General features: G+C 45.9%; 1 protein-coding gene across 1 annotated transcript in view; it reads right to left on the reverse strand.

The window, feature by feature from the left end:
* Positions 1–14436, reverse strand: part of ARHGAP25 (Rho GTPase activating protein 25) — an 88391-nt gene that overhangs the window by 17928 nt on the left and 56027 nt on the right. Inside the window, exon 5 of the mRNA XM_065927245.1 lies at positions 695–902. Within this exon, the coding sequence (XP_065783317.1) occupies positions 695–902 (208 nt within the window). The remainder of the gene's footprint in view (positions 1–694; positions 903–14436) is intronic.

The following is a 14436-nucleotide window of genomic DNA, read 5'->3' on the forward strand; positions in this document are numbered from 1 at the left end:
GTGGGGGTTGTGCCAGTTGAGCAGGGCAGAGAAGAAAACCTCGGCTGTGTAGCTGCAGTGGTGGGGGGGCGGTGGGGAGAGCGAGGGTGGATGAAACATCATTGCACCTGAAATGCCCCAAACGGGGCTGGGCAACCTCCAGAGACGAGACTGGGAGAACACTAGGCTGCCATGATGTCAGTCTGTACTCCCTCCCAAAGGGTTCAGAATCAAGTTCAGAGTTGCACAGGACTGTGTTCCCACAAATAAACAAGAAGTACTGGCCCTGGCTGTTTCTGGAAAGCCAAGGAAGACCATCGGAACCCTCGGATATTGACATGGTGCCTAATCCACCACCCCAAGTCTGCCCAGCCAGCTCTGCCCTTCTCCATCCCTCATCTGCTCCAAATCGTGCGCCTTGAGCTAGGTCCCATCTTTCTGCCTTAGTCCGCATTCCCCTCCCCGTTTCCTACATACCTGCTGACTGACCTGCAAGGCCCTAGTCCTAGTTCATGTCCTCTCTCACATGAATGGTCAGCACACTTCTCTACCCATGCTCCAGGCTCCCAAATTTTGAGTCATGAGCAGAACAAAAGGCTTTTTCTGTTGCAAGCCAGGGATTGTGGCAGCATCTATGCAAGTCCCATGGCTCAACTGGTAGACAAAGTCCTCTCAGCCAAGCAGGGCACGGGGCGACGAGGTGAGCGCAGCATACCTCTCAAAGGAGGGCCGCTCCCCCGCATCAAAAGCATCTCTCAGCTGCTTCACCAGGTTGTCCTGCCCAGGCAGTCGGAAGATGCCCTCTTCGCTCAGACCATGCTCCAGGATGAACTCGGCACACTTCTCCACCAGGATGGGCACCAGGTGGGGGCCGAACTTCTGCTCATAAGCCACGGTCTCATCCAGGCGCTGGCCAAACACGGCTGGGAAGAGAGAAAGCAGAGCCTGCCCGTCACTCCGGTTTCCCTCGGCAGAACTGAGCAGTCAAAGTGATAGGATTCTCTGCAATGATACTGAACAAAATATACAAGACACACCACTCATCACATTTCCTGGGGCTATAAAGTGGGGGCTGTCCATTTGAGGCTGTCGGTCAGTCTGTTTGTCTACATTTATAGTATTTAAAAGAACAACTCGCTTTTAATGACTGCTTGCCTTGTGCTAGGAATTGTGCTAAATTTGAACACCTTTCCTCACTTAATCTTGACAGCCAACTCCATGAGATAGTATTGTTATAACTGTCTTACTATTACAGATATAGAGGCTTAGAGGCGCTAATGAACTTGCCAAGGTCAGGTGCCAGGACACAGTACAAGTCAGAATGCACGCCCAGGCAGTAAACACAAGAGAAGCAAGTAGGCTGTTTTGAATTCTGCTTGTGTCATTTAGCATTAAAGCATAATAGTCTATCATATGGATGTCTCATACTGTATTAAACCATCGCAGCATTTTAAATAATTTATGTTGTTTACTATGTTCTACTATTGTTAACACTGCCACAGTGAACATGGTCACTAGCCTAGCAGAGTTCCTGGAATGTATCTAGTTCAATGTATAATTTCTAACTAATTGCTTAATTGATTGATGAACATTCGGATTGGATAAACATTGGTTTTTTCTCCTTTTGAACTATATTTCCTTAGGGCCAATTCTCACATGTGGAATTACTAGGTCAAGCCGTTTGAACATTTTAATGACTATGGTATGCAAATGGTTTTCCAGAAATATTTTTCCGACTTACACTGCCTCCAGCGAAGCATGTGTGGGCCCGCCCCACCCAGCCCTGCCGGCATCTGGCTCTATAATTTCCCCACCCCAGCAGTGGAACAAGGTTAGTTTATGAATCAGGACACTGGCTGGCTACCCATTTCCCCACCAGGGCCCCATGCCCTTCATGTCTTCAGGTCAGAAGACGGTCACGGTTTCATTTCTGTCCTGCCTGGCTTTCTCTCTGGCATCATGAGGGCTCTGATACACTGACCACTCCAATCCCTGGGACGCTGTGTCCAAAGTCCTTTGGTTTTCCCCATGATTCTCCCTCTGGGTCCCCTGTATTTGGTCTCTAATTAATGTGGATGCCACATGTAAGAGCTGCAGCCATATCTCTGGAATCCGTGTCCTCTTTACTCCCCACTGCCTGAGGCCAAGCTGGACTCCTCCTTCTCCTACCTCTGCTGTGATCTCCTCACCTGTAATTGTTCAAAATCTTCCAGCTACTTACCTTTGTAAACAACTGGTCTACCCAAGTATGCTTCCATTTTTAACAGTCACCCACTTCTTCCCCAATGGCCACAGCAGCATTTTTCAAATTACCCCTCAAAGCTCCAGGGGATCCTCATCACCTCAGACCTGTTGGGCTGTTATCTGTTTTATTTACAGCATGCCAGTGAGACTGTCTGCTTCAATATTTCTGTGGGTAAAATCTGAAAACCAGGGCCCGTATCCCTGAGGTCAGCAACTGGACCAGCCCCCACCTACCTTTCTGGCCTGGCTTCCTCTCACACCCCCAAAGGCACCTCACTCTGATGATCTCAAAGCTCACAGGACTCACCAGACTACATGCTCTTGGACGGTCTCTTCTAGCTGCCCACTCTGCTCATCTCTCTCTTCCCTGCCTACTAAGATTCTATGTCTTCCTTGAAGCGAAAGTGTTAGTCACTCAGTCGTGTCTGACTCTGTGACCCCATGGACTGTAGCCTGCCAGGCTCCTCTGTCCATGGAATTCTCCAGGCAAGAACACTAGAGTGGGTTGCCATTTCCTTCTCCAGGGGATCTTCCCAGCCCAGGGATCGAACCCCAGTATCCTGTATTGCAGGGAGATTCTTCATCATTTGAGCCAGAAGGGAAGCCCATGTCTTCCTTGGCCCAACTCAAATACCATCGCCTCTGCCAAGACTTCCCTGACCCCGCCTGAGGGACTCCATCCTCACTCAGTGCGTCCACATCCCTTCTGTACTTTCCCAACCCTTTTCTCACTGGGTTACTACCATCTGCGCTGTGCCCTCTGCAAGACTGTAGGCTCCCTAATGCCAGGGGTAGGCCATGAGAGTGACCTGCCCTCAGAGCTTCTACTTCTTCTCTTGTCATTCATGTAATCTCTCAATCCAGCTCAACCTGATTCCACCCTTATGTTTAGCATGGGGACAAGGTAGACAGTCAAACAATTTTGCTGAATTACTTAATGAGCTATGTCATCTTTAAGCAAGTGCTTTCCATGATTAATGACAATTTGGGCATTTCCGTAGTTTAAACCCTAATAGGGATGCCCTCAGTAAGTGAATTCAGCCTCACACTGGCATCTATTGAGTGCCTTGCATGTATCAGCAGCAGGCCATGTGGAATGGATTCTATAAACAAGGGCCTGTAAGAGGTGACTCTCGCTTTTAATTAGCCTACTACCAAGTCATGAAAATGAAAGGACCCATGCAAAATGATAAGAAACAATTAGAGGGTGTCAGGAAATATATAGAATTAGGTTTCTATTTATCTGTGAAAGGCGCTAGCTAGATATTTTCACCAAGTTGGAAGGAAACGATTAAATGATCTGACTTAAAGCATTGACAATGGGGCATTTAAAAAATTCCCTTTGAGAGTTCTAGGGAGGGCACCTTAGAGGGAAAAGCAGATGTGTTTCAGAGCAGTTGACATTTGGGCTCAAGGGGCCCACTGGATCACAGTAGAGAAAGATACCCCAAATACAAAGATGTCAGAGCTGTCAAATATGAGCTCTATTTCTGAGGTCTTGAGGCAGATGATCTGAAATCAAGCTCCTTCTTACACACCTCTGCACAGCCTGTCCACCAGCTTTCCTCCTCATCTGAGTCTCTCAGCCTTCTTCCTGTGTTCACTGTCTCTTCCTCCCATGGTCCACAGTCACGACTTTCAATGTCATTCTCCCCAGGACATGCATTCCTCAACATCCCTTTACCCTCCAGCATCTCCTCAGGTCCAAATCTTCACCATACCCTTGAAACCACCACCCATCCCCTCCCTTCTTAGCAGGTGACCTTGTCTCCTCTTGTCCTTATCTCCCCAAATGGAGGACATTATGAAAGAAACTGTGATCTTTAGTGCCTGCCTTTCCTATCCTCCCTCCTCTGTCCATCTACCTGTCCTCTCTTGGAGGAAGAAAAGTACCCTGTGCTTTTGCCTAAGATGATATTTCTTAAACTGGGGTATCCTCCTTTTCTGTCTTTTCTAGGACTTCATTTTTCTTTGATATCTTAAATTGAAAGAGCATATGCATCTAAGTCTTTACCAGTTTATTAAAGAATCATTTCGCACCCCAGCTCTCCTGCAATCAGAAAATACTTCCTTTCTTTTCCTCACCAATATGCTTATAGAGAAACATGTATGCTTCTGGAAAGAGTCATCCACCCTCATGGCCTCCACTGTTTCCCTTGTTATTCATGTAACCTCTCAATATATTTCAATCTGGTATCCTCACCAGCATCTCCCCACCCAATCTGTTCCCTAAGATTTCTCATGCCCTCCTAATGGCCAAGTCTGACAAACCTAGATAGCATATTAAAAAGAAGAGACATTACTTTGCTGACAAAGATCCATATAGTCAAAGCTATGATTTTTCCAGTAGTCATGTATGGATGTGAGAGTTGGACCATAAAGAAAGTTGAGTGCTGAAGAACTGATGTTTTTGAACTGTGGTGTTGGAGAAGACTCTTGGACTGCACAGAGATCAAACCAGTCAATCCTAAAGGAAATCAATCTTGAATATTCATTGGAAGAACTGATGCTAAAGTTGAAGCTCCAATCCTTTGGCCACCAGATGAGAAGAGCTGACTCATTAGAAAAGACCCTGATACTGGGGAAGATTGAAGGCAGGAGGAGAAGGGGATGACAGAGGATGAGATGGTTGGATGGTATCACTGACTCAATGGACATATGAGTTTGAGTAAGCTCCGGGAGTTGGTGATGTGACTCTTTGGTCACAAAGAGTCAGACACAACTGAGTGGCTGAACTGAATTGACCTTCATTCATTCCACAATCTGCTGGTCTTCTCTGAAGACCAATGGTATTGATTCTCCTTCCTTCTTCAAGACTTCCTCCCTACATGGCAATGAAATATCCACTCTCATTTTAGTCTCATCTCCCTGCAGGATCCTGTACTTGCCCATCTTCTACCTGCTCCTTCAATGTGTCATTTCCTAGCATCCCAATTCAGACTGCTCCTCACTCTAAATGTTATCCTTGGGAAAGTTCATACAAGTCTACGCATTTGGATAGCACCCATAAACTGACACAAATCTGCATATCCTGTCCAATTTCTTTCTATAGATATCATCTCTGCCTCTCTCATTTCTTTCTCTCTCTCCTCTATTCCTGTAAGCCCAATGTCTGATGGCAGCCCTCCCACTGTCTTCTCCAATCTTACTCTCATCCCACTCCCAACTCTCCCAAGCCACTGCTCCTCCTATAGACTTTCTCACAAGCAATAGCAATTCAGTCAGTCATTCAAGCAGTAGGCAGTTTCCTAGGCATTGAGAATACAAAGCCATTAACACAAGGTACTAACTATTGCACATTAGGATGATGTGCAACACCCCTTCCTTCCTTCTTAACAGATCAGGACATTTTCAGTTCACTTTAAACTGCCTCTCTTCTCACTCCTCACTCATACTGCAAACATTGTTGTAGTAATGGGTGCTTCTGCAATTCTTTTTTTGCAAACTCCTTCCACTGGAATTCACAAAATCATTTGGCAAATATAGCCTGAGCATCTGCTGCAGCCCAGATTCTTCGGTAACTGTAGATTATGATAGAAGGAAAACCAGCCTTCCTCTTGAAAACTCTGGAGTGAAAGCCCTTCCTCCTACCGACTGGGAAACCTGATTTTCCTGTAGCCTGAACTCAAATGCCTTCTCCTAAGAGGGAATTGGTTATTCCCTACGTTGTGCTCAGGGCACTCCCTGTGTATACCTCCATCACTTCTCATGTCGTCTTATGATGATTTATTTAAGTATCTCTCTTCCACTGGACTGTGGGTTCCTCAGAGGCAGACAGCCTGTCTGGCTCACCATCTATTTTTATCTCCTGGCACAGAGCCTGGCACATGACAGACTAGTCCTCAAAGAGCTGTTACCTGCTGTCTCCCACTCCTCCTGTTCCTCATCCCTTCTCTCCCAAATGCACTCTGGTCAGCACTTCCCCAAACTTGCACTTGTCAAGGAAATCAATTTGTTGTTGTTGTTCAGTCACTGTGTCTGACTCTTTGTGACCCCATGGACTGGCAGCATGCCAGAGTTTGCGCAGGTTCATGTCCATTGAGTCAGTGATGCTCTCTAACCATCTTATCCTCTGCTGCCGCTTACTCCTTTTGCCTTTAATCTCTCATTTAATCTCATCAGGGTCTTTTCCAGTGAGCTGGGCTCTTCCCATCAGGTGGCCAAAGTATTGGAGCTCTAGCATCAGTCCTTCCAATGAATCTTTAGGGTTGATTTTCTTTAGGATTGATTGGAAAGGAAATCAATGGCCTCTACATTTTTAAAGTCTGGTGATCAAATTCTCAGTCTTTTTCTGAACTGCTGCATCAGCAACATGTGACACAGCAAATCACCCCTTCCTTCTTGAGACAATTTCTCACATGGCTTTCGGTTCTCCATTTATTTCACCAGCCTCATTCTCAGCCCCCTTGGATGATTCCTCCTTTCTCCCTGTCCACTAAAGGTTAATGTTCCAAGCTTTTCCTTCCGCCTTTGCATGTACTTTAAATATCACAATTTAAACTCACGACTTTAAATATCATCCATATGATGAAGACTTCAAACTTTCCAGCTCCAGCCTGGAAATCAGTGCAAGCCAGTCTTACCAACGAGACATGACCGCTGCCTGCTTTGGAGACATGGGACCCCACAGATCCCTTCTAAGATGAGAGAAAGGGCAACCTGTTTCTTCAGTTTGTCCACATCAGTCTGTCACTCTTATCTCACATCACATGTCATGACTTTGGAGTCCAAAACATCCCTGGGACTTCAAAGACCCAGTCCTGAGTTCTACCTACCTCTGAATTCTGGATCCAGATTTCTAGATCTGGATGGACAGATCCTGGGTGGACAAAGAATTCAAAGATCCTGAATTCTTTGATCCCGGGTGAACAAGAAATAGCCTAGCTATAAGGGAATAGATGAACTGAGAAATCTAGGGAAACTATTGAAGGATCAGTGAAAGGGGAAAGACAACAGACAGTGGGTTGGAAAGTACTCAAAGACCATTTCCCTCCCCAACAATACTAAGAGGAGAAACCCAGCGCCCCTTTCTGTGCCCTCCTAGCTTGCACTCAGCCCTTCAGGGAACTGCCCTTTCTACCCTCTCCAACCACTCGTCCACTCAGAATTGCTCATTACTTTGGACCCATTACAATTAACAAATGCATTTCCATCTAAACAGGTACAAATCTTAAGTAATTATAATATGCCACATAATTATTAATACATTTAATTAATTAAGCTAATTTTATGACAAACTACCTTAAAAGTTTTCATGTGCTCTTTCATTTAGTCCTCATAAAAATAATAAATTAGATATTATTAACCCATTTTACAGATGAGAAAACTGAGACTCAGATTACAAATCTGTCCAAGATCACATTAATATTTATCCTGGGATTCTAAAACCAGTATACTTCAATCTTTCTTGTTTAAAGTCAGTGGAATAAAATTGCCCAGGTAAAATTTCAGACATCCAAAAAGTTCAAGGAGAGAGAGAAAGGGGTAAACTGTCTAGTCTCCTCTCACAAGCCCCCTTCACTCCTTACTTCTCTAGCTTCCACCCCAGATTTGCTGGAAAACCCCTGAACTCTATATTGGTTCTGTTAAGCACAAGTAGGATTAGCTGTCACCTCCTTTTTAACCTCATTCCTCCTTCATCATTGCTCAAACACTCCTGGATTCAGGACGAGAGCCCTCCCACCCGGCCTCCGGTCCAGCCCAGGTCACCGAGAGCCCCCTCCCTGCCTCTCTCTCCCCGCTCCCCCACTCTTGTCCCCGGAGGCTCAGTCCTAGCAGCATCCCCCTCTCAGACAGAAGAGGGAAGGGGAACGCTGGGCAAAGCGTCTTTTCCTGGAAGAACCAAATCACGAAATTGGAAAGAAATACCTTTCTTTTGGAGCTTGGGGGTTTTCTTCCTGAAATTCCAGCAAAAGAGCAGTGCCAGGGCAGGAAAGCCACAGTCCAGCTCCCACCGCGGCATCCTGGGGATACGAGGCATGGTGGGGGCCCAGGAATCGTACTTTCTGCAGGGCCAGCCTCAGACCTTTCCTCCTCCACAAGCTGCAGGAACCATTCTCTCTTGCTTCCAGATCAACACATGCTTGTAAACACTGCTCAGGTTCTGACTCCAGCACTGAAACCATGGGATCTGTCGGCACCTGCCCCTGGCCCTCCCTTCCTCCTTCCCACACATCTTCTCCTCCCCACTCACCTTAACACACATGACTCTTGGCTTTTAAAGAGTGAACATAAAGCTGTCAAGGCCCCCGCAATAAAAATAAGTGCCCCCTTTTACTTAGCAGCTAATTGTCAACTGCCATTCAAGGAGTACCAGGGAGGTGCAGTTAAAAAAAAAAAAGAAAGCCCACACACAGCCCTTCCCAGCATCGCTCCATATATCAAAGCCTCTGGCAGGAACACAGGATTTCACTTAGCGCTGATGAAGCCAGCCCACCCTTCCCTTGAAATGAGTTGCACGTGGCTCAGTTGAGCCTTCAGAGAAAAGGATCTTGGAGGTGGGTTGCTGGGTAAAATGAGAAGATTTCCCCCCTCCCACTGAGAAGACTCAGCAAAGAGTGCAGCAAGCCAGCTAGGCGTGCCCAGGAGATTTGAAATGGACTCTCGGCGTCACGGGGAAGACAGGAAAGGGCAGGGAAGGACTGCCAGGTAGGATCCTGGACAGTGTGATGCTGCCAACCAAGTTCATCCCTCCATGCACTCATAGAAATGGAGGACTCATCTTTGATACCACATTCTCTTTAAGTATCAAATTCACTCCCATGTCTGGGCAATGTTACCACTGAAACATTATGCAAACCTGCTTACTTCTCTCCATCTCCACCTTCCCTACCCTCATCCAAACCACCTTAGCAAAAAGACCCAGCTTTAGCCAGGCTATCTTCACTGTTCACATCTTCCTCTCACTCCAGAGCCCATTCTTCTTTCTGCCACAGGACCTTTGTACATGCTGTTCCTCTGACAGTGACACTGTGCCTCTTCCCTCTTCTTTGCCTAGTTGGCCTTTTCTGGCCTTTCAGATAGAAGCTGAATCATTAGTTTCCTGAACTTCTTAATAAAGACATTTCCCCCCATATGGCATCATGAGTTTCATTCTTCATGGTACTTTATGCAATTGTAATTTTATGGTTTTCCTTGGAGTTTTAACTTCCTTTCTGTGTCTTTTACTAGACTATGAAAGTAGAGACTTTGTCTTTTTTTCTCTCCTCTTTCTCTCTCTCACTGTTGTACCCAGTGCTGGCATAGTGCTTGGCACATGACACCTGCTCAAGAAATATTTGTTGAGTAAATAAACATTTGTTGAGTATCTGTCGAGTGCTGAGGCCTCAGGGGAAAGGAGGTGAAACAATTAATAAAAATAAACAGAGACCATCCCTTGTAATGTCCCATTTAGCTAGAGAAAATGATGCAGGGCACACGGGGTAACAGTGAATTACAGAAACCACACTCCCTTAGGCAACACTGGGCTGAGGGTTGTGAAATTTTGCTCTGAGGGCTGCAGACACAGTAAGAAATGAGGGAGAAAAAGAACCCAAGGAATAGAACAATTGCATATTTATACGCTCCATGTCTAGTGCTAGCAAACACACAAAGAGTCTTAAACGTGGGACCTGCCCCAGGGTCTTATATCCTGGTTGGGTGGAGCAAAACTACACACAACCTAGAGCAGCGCTTCTGTGTCCAGCGATGGTTCAGGAAAACCTCAGAGGCCAGCCTCCTGAGGAAGAGGGCAAAGCAGGTCCCCACTGAGGAACAATTTGCAAAGTGGCTAACAGCCTCCTGGAGATGGGCCAGATCCAGGGAAGGCAGAGCCATCTTACTAAAGGGAGGAGATGGTTTGAAGAAAATGGGCAGCTGGGAGCCTGGGGAAGAGTCATTTAAAGTTAAGGTGTGATCACTTCCCTTTCTGTTCTCCTTAATTCTAGAAAACTCTACAATTGTATCCAGAACTTCTGGGAAAAATTAATCTAGCCTTTCCAGACAGACCCTTAGGAAAAGTGTAGTAAAAAAAAAAAAAAGGAGGGGGAGAGGAGGAAAGAGATAAACTGGTTGTTTAGAAAGGAAAAAGCTGGAACACCAAGGTGCACCAAAATGTTGCTTTCCAAGGTGCAATATTATGATTTATAATAAGAAATATATATTTGCTCTTCCACCCATTTCCTGGCACAGAGTTCCTAAAACTCTTGGAATTTCCTGAGATGAGAGTGATCAAGTGTCTTTTGTTATGTTAAAGAGGTAATTTTTGGATCCTAGCTAAGGATGGGGGCTGGTTGCTAGGGGAACCAACCATGTGATTATTGGTTTGGAACTTTCAACCTCAGCCTCAGCCTCCCAGGAAGGGGAGAGGGGCTGGTGGCTGAATTCAATCACCAGTGACCACTGATTTAATCAATCCTGCCTAGGTAACGAAGCCTCCAGAAAAAAACAAACAAACAAAATGGGTTCAGAAAGCTGCCAGGTTGGTGAACACAAGGAGGAACTGATAGACCGGCGCGGGGAGAGGGCTTACCCATACCTTCCCTACCCATATCTTCTACTTGTCTGTTCCTGAGTTTTGTCCTTTTATAATCAACCAGTAATCTAGTAAGTAAACTGGTTTCCATCTGTTCTCTGAGCCACTCCAGAAAATTATTAGAACCCAAGGAGGGATTGTTGGAATTTCTAATCTCTAGCTGTTTGGTCAGATGCACATGATACAATATGGACTTGTCGAAGGCGTATGAAGTGTGTGCGTGCTTGGGGGCAGTCTTGTAGGACTGAGCTCTTAATCTGTGAAATCTGAAGCTATCTCTTGGTGTATGTGTATGTGCTCAGTCACTCGGTCTTATCTGACTCTGCACCCCAAGGACTGGAGCCCACCAGGCTCATCTGTCCATGAGATTCTCCAGGCAAGAGTACTGGAGTGGGTCGCCATTTCCTCCTCTAGAGGATCTTCCCAACCCGGGGACTGAACCCATGTCTCCTGCATCTCCTGCATTGGCAGGTGGACTCTTTACCATTGTAGATAGTGTCAAAATTGAGTTCAATTGTATAACACCTAGCTTCTGTAGAAGAAATGCTGAACTTGTGGGGGAACCCTCCCCCTCCCCATAAAACACATCCACCAAAGTTGGTCCCAGAATCAGACATGGTTATAGGCATGTTCAGAATCAGTTCCGAGGCAGGAAGAGCCATGGGGAAGAAGTTAGATTTGCATGGGAACCACGTGGACTATCTCTCCCATCACGGGAGTTAGAAAAGGAACTGCGGCAGGAAGAAGCCTCAGCTCTGCAGAACTGTCATGAGAATGACTTGGTGGGAAAAGGGCTTGATGTTAAACAGGACGATTGGGGCAGGGCTTGCTGAAGTAATGTTTGAGCAAGTACCTGAGCAAAGCAAGGGACCAAGTCACACAGCTGCCTGGGAAAGGAGGATTACAGAGAAAGCAGTAAGTGCCAGGGCCCTGAGACAGGACCGTGTCCAGGGTGTCTGGGGAAGAGCAAGGAGGCTGGTGATGCTGCAGTGAAATGAGCACTGGAGAGGGTTCCAGAAAACAAGGTCCGAGAGGTCACAGGGACGGGGGCAGATGGTGCACGGATTCATCCTAATGCTTCGGACTTTTCCTCTGGCAGAGAAAGGAAGCTGTTGGACTGTGGTGAGTAGAGCAGGGTCTTGATATGACAGAGTTAACAGGCTTGCTCTTCTGCTCTGTTGAAAACAGACTATAAGATGGAGAGGCTGAAAGCCTGGAGAGAGTATGGAGATCAAAGCTGCAATTCAAACAAGACAGTCTGGCATCTCAACCAGGATGGTGGTAGTGAAGGTGGTGAGAAGTGATTAGGTTCTGGATGAAAAAAAATCATATAAAGTTTCATGAAGAGCTGGAAAAAGACAGCAGCAACAGATCTCAGTGTCCTCCCAGTGTCTGAAGGATGCGCCCTGGGGATCCAGTAGACCCAGATCCGAGGCACTTCACAAGGCAAAAGAAGGCCCCCTACAGAGACAGTAGCCCTGCTGCTGCCCCTTGACACCTGGGCCCCTTGGAAAAATCATTTACTTCCTCAGGACTGGAATTTCCTGAGTTTAAAACAGGAAGGACAAATGTCTGACTTGTCCCATGGCCTCAGACTGGACTCTGCTGTCTTCAAATGCTTTCTCAACCTGAGATCTCTGAGTCTGGTTCAATGCAAAACTTTGAAGGGTCTGAGATGCCACATCAAATCCAAACCTTTTCTCTGAATAAATAAATAGTGCCGCGCTCTTATTTTTCCTCCCCTGGACTTTCCTCTGTCTACAGGACTTATGCTTGACTTGCTTCTGATGGTGGTGGCCTCCAGGTGGGGTGAGGGAGAAATCCCCGTTTGTGTTATGACTGTAGCAGCAGTTCACCTGACAAGGCTGAGCAGAGCGCCACAGGGGGCACAAACGCTGGTCACAGCACATCCACAGCATTTTGACTCAGAACAGGTACATATTTTAGAAGGCATCTACTACCCCTGTCAGTTTAGTCAAACCACTGGATCCAGGAAAGAAAGTGTCAACCGTTTCACAATCCAGGGCAGTAACAGATAAGACCATCCAGGGCTGAGCATCACCAAATAGACCTTTAATAAATAAACATCTCATCTCTACTTGATTAGCACCCAAAAAAATGTCATATTTAGGAATTGGGAAATGGTTAATGAAATCACACTCCTTTTTTTTTTTTTTTTTTTTTTAATAGTAGGTTGCAGCTCTTTGTAGAAGGCAGGCACTCGTGACTTTGGCTGTCCCATCCAACTCACTTCTGTTCTCACAGCCCACCCCTCAGCCCCCCATGCCCCCATGCAGGTCATAGGTCACAGGACAGCATCCCTGCCCCTGATCCTGACCACACCTGAGTCAGGAGTTTGGAATGGGGCAGTGGTAGAGGCTGAGTTCATACTGTTCACAGGGTTCTCCAGGGAAGAATCCTGGATGGGTTGTCATTTCCTTACACTTTAGCAGAACTCTTCACTATGACCCATCCATCTTGGGTGGCTCTGCATGGCATGGCTCATAGCTTCATTGAGCTACGCAAGTGCCTGTGATCCATGAAAGGGAATGAGCTCAACCTCGGCTGCCACCCCATTCACTGGAAGCACTGTTGCCGAAACTGAAGCTCCAATACTTTGGCCAGCTGATGTGAAGAGCCGACTCATTGGAAAAGACCCTGATGCTGGGAAAGACTAAAAGCAAAAGGAGAAAGGGGCAACAGAGGATGCGATGGTTAGATAGTACCACTGACTCAACGAACATGAATTTGAGCACACTCTGGGAGATAGTGGAGTGCTGCAGGTCCATGGGTTCACAAAGAGTTGGACATGACTTAGTGACTGAACAAGAGGTTGAGCTCAATCTCCACTGGTAGTTAAGCGAGAAATACAGGAAAGCTGGGGCTAGCACAGCAGTATTTGGGACTGGCGTGAGTGTAGAGGGCAATTAGATGAAAACAGACAAGCAGGCAGAGAAAAACAGAACGAACAGCTGCATTGCCCCTCAGAAACAAACAGGATAAGCTCATGCTGATCAGTTCTCAGTCTCAGCTCCTTGAGTCCTCCTGGAAGTTCCTGCCCTTGGTTTCCTGAAGGAGCGACTACAGATGTGCGGTGTGACCCCTTTCTTGTTTAACATCATTTGCATAAAATTTTCCAATTAAGATTATACAACAATTTTGGAAAATTAAACTAGAAAATAAAAGGTATTGAATTGCATATAACCAATGTTTGTCATCCCGGGGAAGAAGTGTGTATATATGAACACTGGCTGAAAGGAAAATATAAAAATATCTTCGGTAGCCTGACAGGTGGTTATTTTCCTATATTTTTTCCAATGTCAACAAAATTGTTAAGGTGCTCATCATTTTTGAAAGAAATAATTGGGCAATTAAAAATATATAATATTTGAGCTATAAAAGCCCCCCCCCCCCGCAAATGATTTACAAATTAACAGGCATCACAACTGATAAATAATCAGGTACTATACAGTTATTCTGAAGTTGACAGAAATGAGTGTCTTCTTAAAAAAGTTGAATGCACTCATTTGTGTCATGTGGTCCCTTGAGATCATGTCCACATCAGTTCTTTCATATTTTTTATGACATGAAAAATCACATACTGGATTCACCTGTTTGTTAATTTCGGGTTTTTTTCACTTTAGTTATTCACAGGCAGGGCTCCTGGTGGACACAGCATCAGGTTTCTCAGAGAGCTCAAA

This window comes from Muntiacus reevesi, chromosome 3, assembly GCF_963930625.1.
Source record: "Muntiacus reevesi chromosome 3, mMunRee1.1, whole genome shotgun sequence".
Classification (NCBI taxonomy): domain Eukaryota; kingdom Metazoa; phylum Chordata; class Mammalia; order Artiodactyla; family Cervidae; genus Muntiacus; species Muntiacus reevesi.